General features: G+C 41.3%; 1 protein-coding gene across 9 annotated transcripts in view; it reads left to right on the forward strand.

The window, feature by feature from the left end:
• Window positions 1–328: 328 nt before the first annotated feature.
• ATXN3 (ataxin 3) overlaps window positions 329–14,097 on the forward strand; it is a 33,064-nt gene continuing 19,295 nt past the window's right edge. For 3 of the 9 annotated variants that reach the window (XR_009543928.1, XM_060168198.1, XM_060168724.1), the window contains exons 1-6: window positions 329–414; window positions 7,388–7,552; window positions 7,780–7,824; window positions 9,341–9,426; window positions 9,852–9,918; window positions 12,801–12,888. Coding sequence is in view for 8 of the 9 variants with exons in the window: in XM_060168198.1 (XP_060024181.1) it covers window positions 391–414; window positions 7,388–7,552; window positions 7,780–7,824; window positions 9,341–9,426; window positions 9,852–9,918; window positions 12,801–12,888 (475 nt within the window). In the remaining variant the exon portion in view is untranslated. Of the gene's footprint in view, window positions 415–7,387; window positions 7,553–7,779; window positions 7,825–9,340; window positions 9,427–9,851; window positions 9,919–12,120; window positions 12,472–12,800; window positions 12,889–14,097 lie in introns of those variants that run through there. The other 6 variants (XM_060168282.1, XM_060168652.1, XM_060168383.1 and 3 more) reach the window with 6 other exon arrangements.

Below are 14,097 nucleotides of genomic sequence, written 5' to 3' on the forward strand. Positions count from 1 at the left end.
AAGTACAAGGTAAAATAGAAAACAAAAAGAACATAGAATTCAGGTGGTCCTTATCCAATCCCCCTGAAGCCTAAGAATCCACCGCAATGAGTGGGAAGCGGAGATGATCCTCCACACGGCAGGGGGCGCTGCATCATCCTCCAGCCGGGGGGACAACAGGAAATGGGAGGACGCGCTACAAAGGTCACGTGCTCCGGAGTTTACCGCCCCGGCGTTCACGCCTCTTCGATCCACGTGACTCGCATCCTCGGGGGTGATTGGTCTACACGAGACACGTGGGCGGGGGTGGCACGAGGCAGGGCGGGGCATGCTGGGTGGAGGGGTCGGGCTGGGGGCGGAGCTGGAGGGGGTTGGTTCGGCGCGGGGGCCGTTGGCTCCAGACAAATAAACATGGAGTCCATCTTCCATGAAAAAGTGAGTGTCCGCGTTCGGTGGGGAGCTGTCTGCAGCGCGGTGGCGGGCGTGGGGCGCGGCATCGCTGCCTCCCGGGGAGCTGGGTGGGGCCCGAGATGCCCCCATCCCGATCTCGCCGGGCGGGAGGAGCTTCACCTGGAGGGGAGTTTCACCGATGCCCCCATTGCACCCTAAGGCCCGTGCCCGAGGAGCCGGAGGAGACCCGGGCTTGAGATGTCTGGGAAGCCCGCAGGGAATAAGGGCAGGGCCGGCGGCACGAGAGAGGAGGTGGCTTCCGCGCTTTCTCTCCACTTTCCGTGGGAGTCCTCCAGTTCCTCTCCCCCACTCTCCCTAGGTTCTAGCTAGTCACCTCTTGGACACGTCCCTCTACCCTTCCCAACTCCACCCCGCTCTCCCAGTCCTACCCGTTGGAAGAATTAACTTTTCCTTCTCTGGGCTCCTCAATTCTAAATTGGAATTTCTCATACACTCAGATCCTTCTGCACCGGGTCCGTGAGCATCCCGGGGGCAGGGACCTTGGCTCGTCCCACGGAGGGCGTGACCCTTAGGGAAGTGAAGTAGGAAACCCAGTGCGCCCCTGAACTGGGAAGTCGTCACAAGAGTTTTTGTTATGAGATGTTTGGGTTTCGTTTCTTTTGGTAGTGGCATCTTTCCGGATCAGGAGGCCAGCTTTCTTATTAGGTATTAAGAGTGGGCAGGAATAATTCTGTTTTTGTCTGCCTAGCCTGTTTTGCTTTGATTCTTCCATGACTATGCGCTTGAAGATAATGTTTGTGGCATGTGGAGAAACTCGTCTTTTCTCGCAGTTATCAAATCATTTGGGTGTGAGTGAAACCTTCCTCAGGACAACTTTGTCACATATCTTGTTTCATAATAGTTTCGTGTTTAGAAAGGGTTGCTGGTGAGGCTGTTATTTAGTAGGAGCGAAGGGGTTTTGTTTTGTTAAATACTTGTCCATTTAAAAATACACACACAGCAATCAGATAAAGCAATCGAAGACAAAGGAAGTGCAGTATAAATCTAACCAAATTGTTATGGAATGCTTTTCTTTATAGAAAACATTTCAGAAAGTTTGGTACTAGAATAGACCAGTTTTTATGTGTGGGTGAGGATGGTCTCAGTGTACAGTTATCACCAATCTTTTGACTTGACTGACATGTTATATGAATCCTGGACAAGAGAAATTTAGCTGCTTGGCTAAGGAGACTGGATGAAGAGAACCTCGAGTGGGCATATTTTTATGACTGATTTTCAAAAGCTTTGCTGTAGGACCAGATGGTTCAACACTGAAGATTTTAAATTTGTGCACATCACTTCCTGAGAATTATACAATATATATTTTTTAACAATAATGATTGGTACCTAGTTTGGATAGAGTTCAGCCAAGGTAGCTGCTTAACCATGGGATCAAAAGAAGCTGGACGCTAGCCTAATGAAAATCTACTTACCTGAAAGCAGTCACTCTGAATTATCAGCATGAATGTAGACTTAAACCTACTTCAAGAACACATTTACCCTTATCAACTTATAGATACTGAGCAAATGAAGACTTAAAGTTCTTCAGGCATATTTCAATAGTATGGAAAGCACCTGTAACCATAGGGCCCATTGTCCATCTCATACACTGTCCATTCTGGGAATGTTTGAGCTCAACATGACATTTTCCAGAGTACTCCCTTCCCCTCCTCCACATACATTTAACTCTAGGTCCTGGGTTTGGAGAGCCGGAGAACCAGCTTTGGCCCTAGGGAAGCTGTGCATGTAGGGTTATCTGACTACAAAGGACTTTGCAACCACTTCCTCTTGGAATTTTGGTTTCTCCATTTTCAGAATTGTCTCTTGGAGTGCCCTTTGTTAAATTAAAATGTAAACTCAACAGTTGTTTATTGATATATCCCCAGTGCCTGGCACATAGCAGGTGCTCAATAAATATTTGAATGAATCAAGAGTGTTCCTTGAGCATCTAAGATGTATATGGTGCTATTTATCTAAAGTAAACAAGTTTTTCTGTAAATATTTTATTTTTTAAAATAGGATTTTTTTGGGCTACATTGGGTCTTCATTGCTGTGCGGGCTTTCTCTAGTTGCAGTGAGTGGGGGCCACTCTTCGTTGCGGTGTGTCGGCTTCTCATTGCAGTGGCTTCTCTTGTTGCGGAGCACGGGCTCTAGGCTCACAGGCTTCAGTAGTTGCGGCGTGCGGGCTTGGTAGTTGTGGTTTGAAGGCTCGGTAGTTGTGGTTCGCAGGCTCTAGAGCGCAGGCTCAGTAGTTGTGGTGCATGGGCTTAGTTGCTCCGTGGCATGTGGGATCGTCCCAGACCAGGGATCAAACCCATGTCCCCTGCGTTGGCAGGCAGATTCTTAACCACTGCGCCACTAGGGAAGTCCTTTTCTAAATATTTTAGACTTTGCAGGTTTTTTATGTTCTCGTGTGTGTGTGTGTGTGTGTGTGTGTGTGTGTGTGTGTGTGTGTGTGTGTGTGTGTGTGTGTGTGTGTGTGTGTGTGTGTGTGTGTGTGTGTGTGTGTGTGTTTTCCCAACCATCTAAAAATGTAAAAACCATTCTTAGCTCCTGGGGCAGGTTGAATTTGGCCCAAGGGCTAGAGTTTGCCAATCCCTAACTTAAACCCTAGTGCTATATGGCCACCAACTGCTGGAGTTTTTTGTTGTTTGGGTTTTTTTTTTTTAGTTCTGATGCCTGATTTCTGTCGTTTTTGTTATCCCTTCTGTTGCTGACTGCTCTTGGTGAGGTTACTGTGCCATCTGAATTGGTACTTTTATGTGTTTACAGCTGTGAATGATGGCCAAACTTGTTGGGATTATATTTAAAATTAGTGAAAATACTGGAAAGATGCTGAGATTTGACTTTATGACATTCGTTATACTTTTTTTGTGATTGGTGGTTCTTAACCATCTTCAGGATATTTGAAGTTTAAGAATCACCAAGTTCCAAATAAGTGGCTTAAGGAAGTGGTAATAGTACAGACTTGAAACCTCTGCCCGGGTTTGAATCTCAGCTCTGCCGTTTACTACCTGTATGATCCTGGGCAAGTTACTTGTTATCTCTGTTCTCCAGTTTCCTCCGCTGTATTTGAGGGTTTTGAAGTGTCTGTCTCAGCGTTATGAGTGCTTAGAATGCTACTTGGCACATAGTGCTGGACAAGTGCTGGCCACTGTTGTTATTCAGATGCTTGTGCTTGCCAAACTTCATAATAAGGGGTGGGACCTTATTCTTACTAAGATGAGATGAACAAGTGCTGCTAGGTTGATTGTGTGGCCCCAATTAGGCCATTTCTGAGCACACCTTTGGGTTTATGCCTAGTTTCAGTTGGAGGCAGTAGTGTCTCTGGGAATTTGAACTAGTTTCAGGGAGGTCCTGAAGACTCTGGGGACAGTGAGGGAATGATTTGGTTGAAGTTACCCTTGGTGGTTTTGTAAGATATCTTGGTAAAACTGAAGATGCATTTTGTTCATCCTTGGATCCCAACACAATAAAGTCTGGGCTTGAAATCATGGAATTTCAATACCACTGAACTTTGACTATAGCAAAGTGAACTTCTGTCCAACTTTGGTTAAAGTTTGATGAGAAAGAAGTGGTTGGGGGACTTCCCTGGTTGCACGGTGAAGAATTCACCTGCCAATACAAGGGATGCTGGTTCGAGCCCTGGTCCTGGAAGATCCCACATGCCGCAGAGCAACTAAGCCCGTGAGCCACAACTACTGAGCCTGCGCTCTAGAAGTCCGCAAGCCACAACTGTGGAGCCCACACGCCACAACTACTGAAGCCTGTGCACCTAGAACCCATGCTCCGCAACAAAGACAAGCCACCACAATGAGAAGCCCACGTACCACAAAGAAGAGTAGCCCCCGCTCACTGCAACTAGAGAAAGCCCGCACACAGTAACGAAGACCCAGTGCAGCCAAAAATAAATAAATAAACTACTAAATTAAAAAAAAAGAAGAGAAATGGTTGCGGGGACTTCCCTCGTGGGCCAGTGGTTAAGACTCCATGCTCCCAATGCAGGGGGCCGAGGTTTGATCCCTGGTCAGGGAACTAGATCCCGCAACTAAGAGCCTGCATGCCACAACCAAAAGATCCCACGTGTTGCAACTAAATATTCCACATGCCTCAACAAAAAAGATTCTGCATGCCGCAACTAAAGAGCCCGCACGCCGCAGCAAAGATCCTGAGTACCGCAACTAAGACCTGGCATAGCTGAATGAATGAATGAAGTGGTTGGGGATAGTTTAGGGGGTGGGATGGGCAGGCAGGGAAATGCATAATCTTAGATGGGACCATTTTACCATTTTTTTGGTCCATGTAGAATTTGACTCATCTTGTGACTTTAAAAAATAATTTTATTTAAATTTGACTGTACAATTTGTTCTTTCCTTCTATTAAATCATCTTAGAAGTACAGAACTTGATATAATTTCCTAAAGCAATACAGTATTACTTCAATTAGGTTTAATTTCAAGTGCTTATTTTTTGTATTTTAAAGCTAATTTTTTATAGAGAGAATTTTAAAATCAAATATTTGGATTCACTGTTTCTATGTATGTTATTACATATGGTGACCATAGTCTGAGAGCCCCAAACTGAAGCATGTAGCCTGACAGCAAACAGAAAATTCCAAGATAATCCAGTGTCTGGTCACTGTATTAGGTAGCTCTTAATGTGAAGTACCTGTATCTTAGTAGAGACTTTTTTATCGTTGTTTGAATTTTTTATTAAGGATAACACGTGTAGGCGCACACAGATCATAAGAGTATAGCTTAATGAATTCTCATGAAGTGAACACAAGTGTGTAAATAATACTTAGATCAATTAACAGAACATTTACCTGCATTTTATAAGCCCCCTTACATCGTTCGTCTTCCAGGATACTAACTCTCCCTCCACCCCTGCAAGGGTAACCACTACCCTGATTTCTAACGTCATCGATTAGTTAGTTTTGTCTGTTTTTTGAAGTTTTGTAAATGGAATCATATAGAGTGTACTCTTTTGAGTCTGTCTTCTTTTGTTTAACATTGATTGAGTCATCCATATTGTTGCAGGTAGTTGTAGTTAACTCACTGTCATTGTTACATAGTAGTCCTTTGTGAATGTAACACAATTTAGCCATTCTACTGTGATGAGCATTTGGGTAATTTCCAGTTTGGGGGCCAATACAAATAGTGCTTCTATGAATGTTCTTATACATGTCTTTTGATGAACACAGGTTTACATTTCTGTTGCTTATGTTATGTACCTAGCGGTGGGATTGCTAGATCATAGGGTGGGTAAATGTTAAGCTGTAGTAGATATTTCAAATAGTTTTCCAAAGTGGTTAAACTAAGTTACACTTCCATCAGTAGTATATAATAGTTTTGACGTCTCTAATCGTCTCCAACATTTTAGCCATTCTGGAGTGTGTAGTAGTAACACATTGGTAGTTTTAATATAGGTTTCTCTGGTGGTTAATGAAGTTGAGCCCCCCTCTGTGTTTTTTATCCATTTGGCTATCCTCTTGTGAGTTCTTGTTTGTCTTGCCCACTTTTCAATAGAATATAAGTAGACATCTGTGTATCCCTCCAATTCACATTATATTGTTCAGTGAGACTGGCTTTCTGGCAGGAGGAATACAGTAGAAGAAAAAAGAAGTGGAGACAAGTACTCTCTCACCATCGTAGTTATGACTTGAGGGATGGATAGTGTCTTCTTTACTTCAGGTTACTTATTCTGTACCAAAATATGAAGATAAACTTGTCTCAGCCCCCTTTCTCACACTCAGACTGTCTCAGTGCTGCATTCCTATTCCATTATATGCATATATCCTGTATCTTCTTCAGCAGCGGAATTTTGTTCCTAGAAAATTAACTCAGGAAAAAGATGTATCTTGCAAGGTGTTGGTCTTTGGGGTCTGACCTATTGTGTGACATAGCTCGAAACAAACTGCAGGATGTTAGACAGGTTGGGTTAATGAACAGACGTTACTGGGGAAATGGAGAACTTAGAGGGCCAGAGTTATTAGCAGGAGAAGAAGGTGTTCTCCCATCTGCCATCATACTACAGAAAGACCAACCCGGGGCTGGGTTCACTGGGAGGGATCTCATCCACCCATTAGTCTCCCTTATAGGGAAACAGGAAAGCAGCAGTGTTGAGGGGAGAGGGGTGATACACGGGCTGCTTAGTTGGAGGAAGCCTGGATTTAGGTTTCGGGTGCCAGTTGTGTGAGAAAGCCAGCTGCCCAGCCCGCGAAGGGCCTGTGGGAAGTTATTTTCTCCCCACCCCCATAACAGGAAGCCAGTGATCCCAGTTCCCAATTGGAGAACTGAGCTTGGATGCAGACCCCTTGCTGTTTGTCCAGAAGTGAACTCCAGGGGTGGTTTTTGGACAGTTTTGCTCATGCACCAAAACTGTGTACATTATCTGCAGAGTTCTTGAAGAGAACCTTGGCTCTGTAGCTATAAGTCTTCATAAACATCGAACATCTTACTATATCAATTCTTGAGATTCTTCATCTGTTCATGGATTTGAAATTCCATGAACGAACATTTAGATGGATTAGAGATTATCTTGTTAAAAGAAAAAATGTTCTAGGGATTAAAATTCCTTTTCAGCATTAGTAATTTACCATGGAATCTCCAAAAATGTATTTATTTTGGCCACTGAAAACAAAGGAGGCTAAATGTTTATTATAATAGAGTAGTTTTTAATAAAAATCGGATTTGGTGTGTTTGACAGATGATGTTTGTTTAGTATAAATCATTCTTAAATTTTTGATCGTATAGCTAAATAATTGTAGTTTCATTAATGGTAGAATTATAAATGTTAACAAATGAAAATGCATGTACCCGTGTTAGTCATGCTTGTCTAAAGCTAAAAATGTTTGGTTTGGCTGTGTTAAATTAATGATTAAATTTCTGTTTCGGGGAAGATACTGTACAAATCTGTTTTACAAATCCCATTTGAATTTTTTCTTTTGGAAATATTAGCAAGAAGGTTCACTTTGTGCTCAGCATTGCTTGAATAACCTGTTACAAGGAGAATACTTCAGCCCTGTGGAATTATCTTCAATTGCACACCAGCTAGATGAGGAAGAGAGGATGAGAATGGCAGAAGGAGGAGTTACTAGTGAAGACTATCGCACATTTTTGCAGGTACTGATTTTAAACTCACTAAATCACACTTCTTAAAGAAATGTGGGTGCTGTTTAGAAAAGGATGAACCGCTTTTCCTATGGGGATCTGACTTGTTAATTATAAATCGGCTCTCGTCTTTGTAGATGGGAATGCACGAGATGTTACTTTAAATATGCACACTAATGACACTATCCTTCTCTTCCCACCCTCAACCCCTGGCCCAACTACCTATCCAAATTAAACAGCAGCCTTCTGGAAATATGGATGACAGTGGCTTTTTCTCTATTCAAGTAAGTAGTCACAGGCATCTACTAAGTGTTGTTTATGTCCCAGGCACTGTTTAAGCTCAGGGTATGCTTTTCACAGTCTTTCATAGTCACTGTAATGATGTAACCTTCAGAAGTTCCTCCAGTAGATTATGTCTAAGATTCTATACCAGAGTACTAGATTTTTATGCAGATAAACATGACAGTTAGGATGACAGGATCTTCATCTTAGAGGAGGGCTTCCTCAAAGGAGGTTGTTAATTTGCATCCGGATGCTAATAACCGTAATTCCAGTAAGTCGCAGGATTTCAAACTTACCATCTCCTGTGTAAATTTGAGAAAATACACTTTCCTACCTTCCATTTAAATCAGCCCACTAGGATTGGATTCCTTCATTATGGTCTGTGGCTTTTGCCTTCTTCCTTTTTTAAATCTTATCACTCCCCTTGAATTCTGTGGCTGAATATATGTGTACTTGTGAGATTGATTCTTTCATCCGTGGATCTTTCATTCCATTTCTAACACCTGTGAGGCATATCCAGCGTTCTTTAGAACTTCTCTTGGGGGAACGTTTTCTGCAGGTATCTCTGCTGTGTTCTGCTGTGCTGTCCTCCTGGACTCCTCAGTCACCAGCGTTTCCAACCAGTGCTTTATTGTGGACCGTTCCAGGTGACAGCTACTGCACGGCTTGGAGCAGAGGCCTGAGCAGGCCCAGTGCTTGCCATTTCCTGTTTGTGCAACGCTGCTCTTGTTTTTTTGGTTGTACCACGTGGCCGTGACATGCGGGATCTTATTATACTTCCCCAACCAGGGATGGAACCTGCATCCCCTGCAGTGGAAGTGTGGATTCTTAACCACTGGACCACCAGGGAAGTCCCTGCAGCGCTGCTCTTGGTGCCAGTTCACATTTGCGCACCTCATAGCCTTCACTTTTTGTCTGTATTCGTGCCGGGTTCACTTACTGCTTTGTTGGCTACCTTGGAGGGAAGGTAGTGAATTTTCAGAAATTTCCCTTTTTTTTCTCAGTTTGAAATAATCAGGTTTATCTTTTGTTTTTTTCCTACAAATCACAAACCCATGATAACAGAAGTTTAAAATTTATGAAAGCTTCAGTTTAAATCCCCAGAAATAACTCATTTTAATAGACATAAAATTATCATTATTACATATCAGGTAGTGAGTTGACTATCAGTTTCCTAAAGCAGGACCCGTAGCAGCCAAATTATCACATGTTTGCAGTGGACTAGTTTTAAGAGTAGCACTTACTGGATAGAAAATACATCTGGGGTTTTGAGGCAGTTTTATCTAGGAATTGTGTGGTTCTCTGGAACATTCCAGAAACTTAGTGTAAAAAGTACTCTTTTAATGTTACGTTTGTATATTATTTATGGACTTAGTGATATATTTAGACACACACACACACTTTAAAAACCATAACCTTCTGGGGAAACTTATATATGAACTACAATTGTGTATACAACTAACATGGCTACACTACTTAAATTTGGAATTTTTACAAGTTGTTATTTTTTTATAACAGGTTATAAGCAATGCCTTGAAAGTTTGGGGTTTAGAACTAATCCTGTTTAACAGTCCAGAGTATCAGAGGCTCAGGATCGATCCCATGTAAGATTTTATTTTGCCTTTCCTACATTTGATTTTTAAATTTACACTTTCTTAAAGGAGAAAAATACATCTTGCATGCTTTTGTTTTGATATTGCCCGTTTCAATCCCTCAGGTTTTCCTAGTTCACCTTTTGCGGCTGTCTGTGAACATCTGCCCACTGAGCCCTCCTGACCCCTCAGTGTCTGGCAGTGCAGAGCTGATCCTTGAATGGGGTGTGGTGCCATCGCTTTTGCACGGCGTCACTTATCTGCACAGAGATTCATACTGTTTTGTAATTTTTTAAAAATCAGTGATACTTAAAACTGTGAATATAATCCTAAATCCTCATAGGTTTTGTGTAATACTTTCCAATAGACAAACTAAATGAATATGAACTCTAGTATTTCAACTTAATATTATGTATGTTTTTTTTTCCTGTTTCTAGAAATGAAAGATCATTTATATGCAATTATAAAGAGCACTGGTTTACAGTTAGAAAATTAGGAAAACAGGTAATGCTTCCCCTCTTCCCCTGTCTTTTTCCTCATTCTGTAGCTCACTTGCAACTGAAGTGTAAGGGATTTGTGCCTTCGTCTTTAAGGCACCTGTCCCTTTCACTTCAGTTGCAAATGAAACTCACCAGTAATGTGTGTATGTGGCCTGGTTTCAATAGAGAGAGGACATAAGTAAAATTCTCTATTTAATAAGAAAATACAGCCGTGGTTACTTTTAATATGTTTATGAGTTTTTATGTTGTAAAGATGCTCTGTCAGTTAACTACTATTTTCATGGGTTTGTATTAAGCATAGCAATGTCACAAAGCCTGAAATAGTGTCTAACATGAATAAAAATTTCCAGTCATGTTTGCTTTTGCTTAACAAGGTTATTTGCATTCCAAAATGCCATGTAATATATGTATCTGCATAAATCATTTCTATTTTTTCTAAAAAAAGGACATGGAATGTGTCTTGAGCAAGGCTTTTTCTAAGATCAAGAAAAGTACCTAAAGTGTTATTTTTTAAAATAATTGCCAGTGATCTTTGTATACAGGATACCATTTTTGAAACAGAGTTAAAGTCCTTTTTCTTAGAATTTTGACACTTTGAAAGAGGATTATTATTATTTTTTGGCATTATTTATTTATTTGTTTATTTATTTATTTATTTATGGCTGCATTGGGTCTTCGTTGCTGTGCGTGGGCTTTCTCTAGTTGCGGCGAGTGGGGGCTACTTTTCATTGCGGTGCGTGGGCTTCTCATTGCAGTGGCTTCTCTTTGTTGCAGAGCTTGGGTTCTAGACACGCAGGCTCCATAGTTGTGGCACGTGGGCTCAGTAGTTGTGGCTTGTGGGCTGTAGAGCGCAGGCTCAGTAGTTGTGGCGTATGGGCTTAGTTGCTCTGCGGCATGTGGGATCTTCCCGGACCAGGGCTCGAACCCGTGTCGCCTGCATTGGCAGGGGGATTTTTTTTTTTTTTTTTTTTGGCAGGGGGATTCTTAACCACTGTGCCACCAGGGAAGTCCGGAAAGAGGATTATTGAAAACAGGCTAATGTAGTAAAAAGGAATGAATTATTGATACATGTAACAACGTGGATGAATCTCAAAATAATTATGCTGAGTGAAAGAACCTAGACACAAAATACTACATACCGTATTGTTCCATTTATATAAAAGTGTAGAAAATGTAAACTAATCTATAGTGACAGAAAGCACATTGACCAGTGGTTGCCTGGGGATGAGGAGGGCAAGGAGCAGTGAAAGAGGAGGACTACAAGGGGCGCAGGAAAGTTGGCAGTGACGAATATGTTCACTCTTGGTTATGGTGATGGCTTCATGGGTATATACATATATTAAAACTTTTCAAATTGTATACTTTAAATATGGCCAGTTCACTGCATGTCAATCATACCTTAATAAAGCTGTTTTAAAAAATAAACTAATACAAAACAAAAAAGGAAATGAAATCAAGAAAGTTGAATTAAATCAATACAAGATAATTCAAAAACAAAAGCCCTGCTATTATCTTTTAAGTCGGCTGCCTAGAAGCAGCTTCATCATAACTGATTATTTCTTAAGGTCTCTCCTGGGGGGGGCAAAGAGCAAGTAAGGAGGTGTGGTGTGATGCAGGAAAGACTGACCCAGGTGGGAATCAACTCTGGGAAAAACCAGGGCAGGACAACTGCCAAGGTTATTTAACCTCTGGGTTTTATTTAGATCTTTAAAAATATGATCAAGTATTCTTCACTTTCAAGATCTGAAGACTTAAATTCTAGAAATTCCTTTGTATTGATTTGCATGTAAACTTACGTTATTATTTTGAGGAAAAAAAATTTTTTTTTGTATTTCTTTATTTACTTTGGCTGCGCCGGGTCTTCTTTGTGGCACTCGGGATCTTTGTTGCAGCATGCGGGATCTTTAGTTGCGGCATGTGGGCTTCTTAGTTGCGGCATGTGGGCTTCTTAGTTGCGGAATGCATGTGGGATCTAGTTCCCCAACCAGGGATCGAACCTGGGCCCCCTGCATTGGGAGCGCAGAGTCTTACCCACTGGACCACCAGGGAAGTCCCCTATTTTGAGAAATTTTTAAAATTTTAGTTCTTCAAAATTGAATTTACACATTTCAAATTATCTTTGACAAATACAGGAAATGTCGAAGTATGGCTTATCATCTTTGGTTCTAATTTGTATTTTTGTTTAAAATTGTATTTTCCCCTATAGACTCTTGTCTGAGGTCCCTGTATAAAGAAAAAGATGACTGAGAAAAATATTATCTCTGTGAAAATCCAGGAAAAGTAGTTGGTCATGTTGCTGACAGTAACTTCTGAAACTTTTGTACCTTGTGGGTTAAACTAGGAGGCCCATGAAGTAGTGACCAAATGATGTTACTTACATGCAGTAATGGCTTACTTTTTAAAATGAGTTGGCAATTATAAATTCTCTTCCTGGAATGTCTGGCTTTCTCTCAATTGAACTATTTTGACCAAGATTATCAGCAGTGGGAAAACTGGGTAGTTTTCCTTTTTCTTCCACCATCAATATAATATGATTAGATGAGGATTTTGTTGGGCTGTTCCTTTGAAAAAAGATTTAATTGTCGCTATCAATAAAGATACTTTAAAATACTGGCTATCAGTTTCTTTTCTTTTTTGGAGGAGGGATTTAAAGCTTATGGCTTAAAGCAAACTTTTAAAACATTTAATAGTGATAAATTTGCAACATTCTATTTCAATTTTTTAGAATCACATTGTTTAATTACTTAAAAAAAATCTTGATTTGACATGTTTTCAGTCTTTAGACAGTCTTACTAAGTTTAGATGGGTTATATCTATTCTTAACATGTGAAACTTCCTTATTACTTACATGTGCACTAACTTAAACATTGACAACTTTTTTTCCAGTGGTTCAACTTGAATTCTCTCTTGACGGGTCCAGAATTAATATCAGACACATACCTTGCACTTTTCTTGGCTCAGTTACAACAGGAAGGTAAGTAAAGACTGAACATTTTATGTTACCTTTTGAAGTAGCCAAATAAAACTATTTCCTTAGAAGTGAGTGTAACAAGGGGCTTCCCTGGTGGTGCAGTGGTTAAGAATCTGCCTGCCAATGCAGGGGACACGGGTTCGAGACCTGGTGCGGGAAGATCCCACACACCGTGGAGCAGCTAAGCCTGTGCGCCACAACTACTGAGCCTGCGCTCTAGAGCCTGCGAGCCACAACTACTGAAGCCCGTGTGCCTAGAGCCCGTGCTCCGCAACAAGAGAAGCCACCACAGTGAGAAGTCCGCACACCGCAATGAAGAGTAGCCCCCGCTCACCGCAACTAGAGAAAGCCCACACACAGCAACGAAGACCCAACACAGTCAAAAATAAATTAATTAATTAATTTTTTTAAAAAGTTAAAAAAAGGAGTGAGTGTAACAATATTGTTTTCATGGCAGCGGCAGGGATATAATTTTTATGTTTTACGTGGTGAGCTTTAGGCTGTGATTTGGATGATAACTGCTCATTTAGCATTCTTGCTGACACTTGGCCCTCCCCTGGGGATGCTGATTCCTTTGCAGCCCTTCTACAGTAATGGTTCTTTTGTCTTCCGTACCCCACATACCACAGAGCCAAGGGGAGGTGTAGGTATTCTTCTTGCTCCTCTTTGCCCCTTCTTGGCCACTCTTCTTCCCTAAAAACTCCAGGTGCTTTGAAATACATGTCGCGAGATTAAACTCTACCCCATGCTCCTTTGTAGTCTTTTGCACTCTGATCTTCCTCCTTTCCACTGAAGATTTTAGGATCTGACTCACTGTCATCTCTCTACTTCAACTCCTTTCATCTTTCTTGGTGATTTCTACATCAAAAATCAATCCAGTTCAACCTCTTCTTACTTTCAAAGATCATTTTCTTCACTCTTGCCTTGCCATTACTAACTACCACCTTCAAATCCCAGTTATAAGCATCCTACTCTTAGACTATTGCCTCCTATGTTTACACCATATTTTTGTTTTTTTTTTATTTCCAACAATTCTTTAAACCCTACTACAAACCTAAACATTCCCCTTACATCCTAAAATCCTGTATTACCCTGCTTATTTCCAGTAATCCATCATTATAATAATTCTGTTGCATTTCTCAACTCCTTTGTCCTTCTCTCCCTCCATCATACTTTTTTGTTTTTGTTTTTGCGGTACGCGGGCCTCTCACT

The sequence above is a fragment of the Lagenorhynchus albirostris genome, chromosome 1 (assembly GCF_949774975.1).
Source record: "Lagenorhynchus albirostris chromosome 1, mLagAlb1.1, whole genome shotgun sequence".
Taxonomy (NCBI): Eukaryota; Metazoa; Chordata; class Mammalia; order Artiodactyla; family Delphinidae; genus Lagenorhynchus; species Lagenorhynchus albirostris.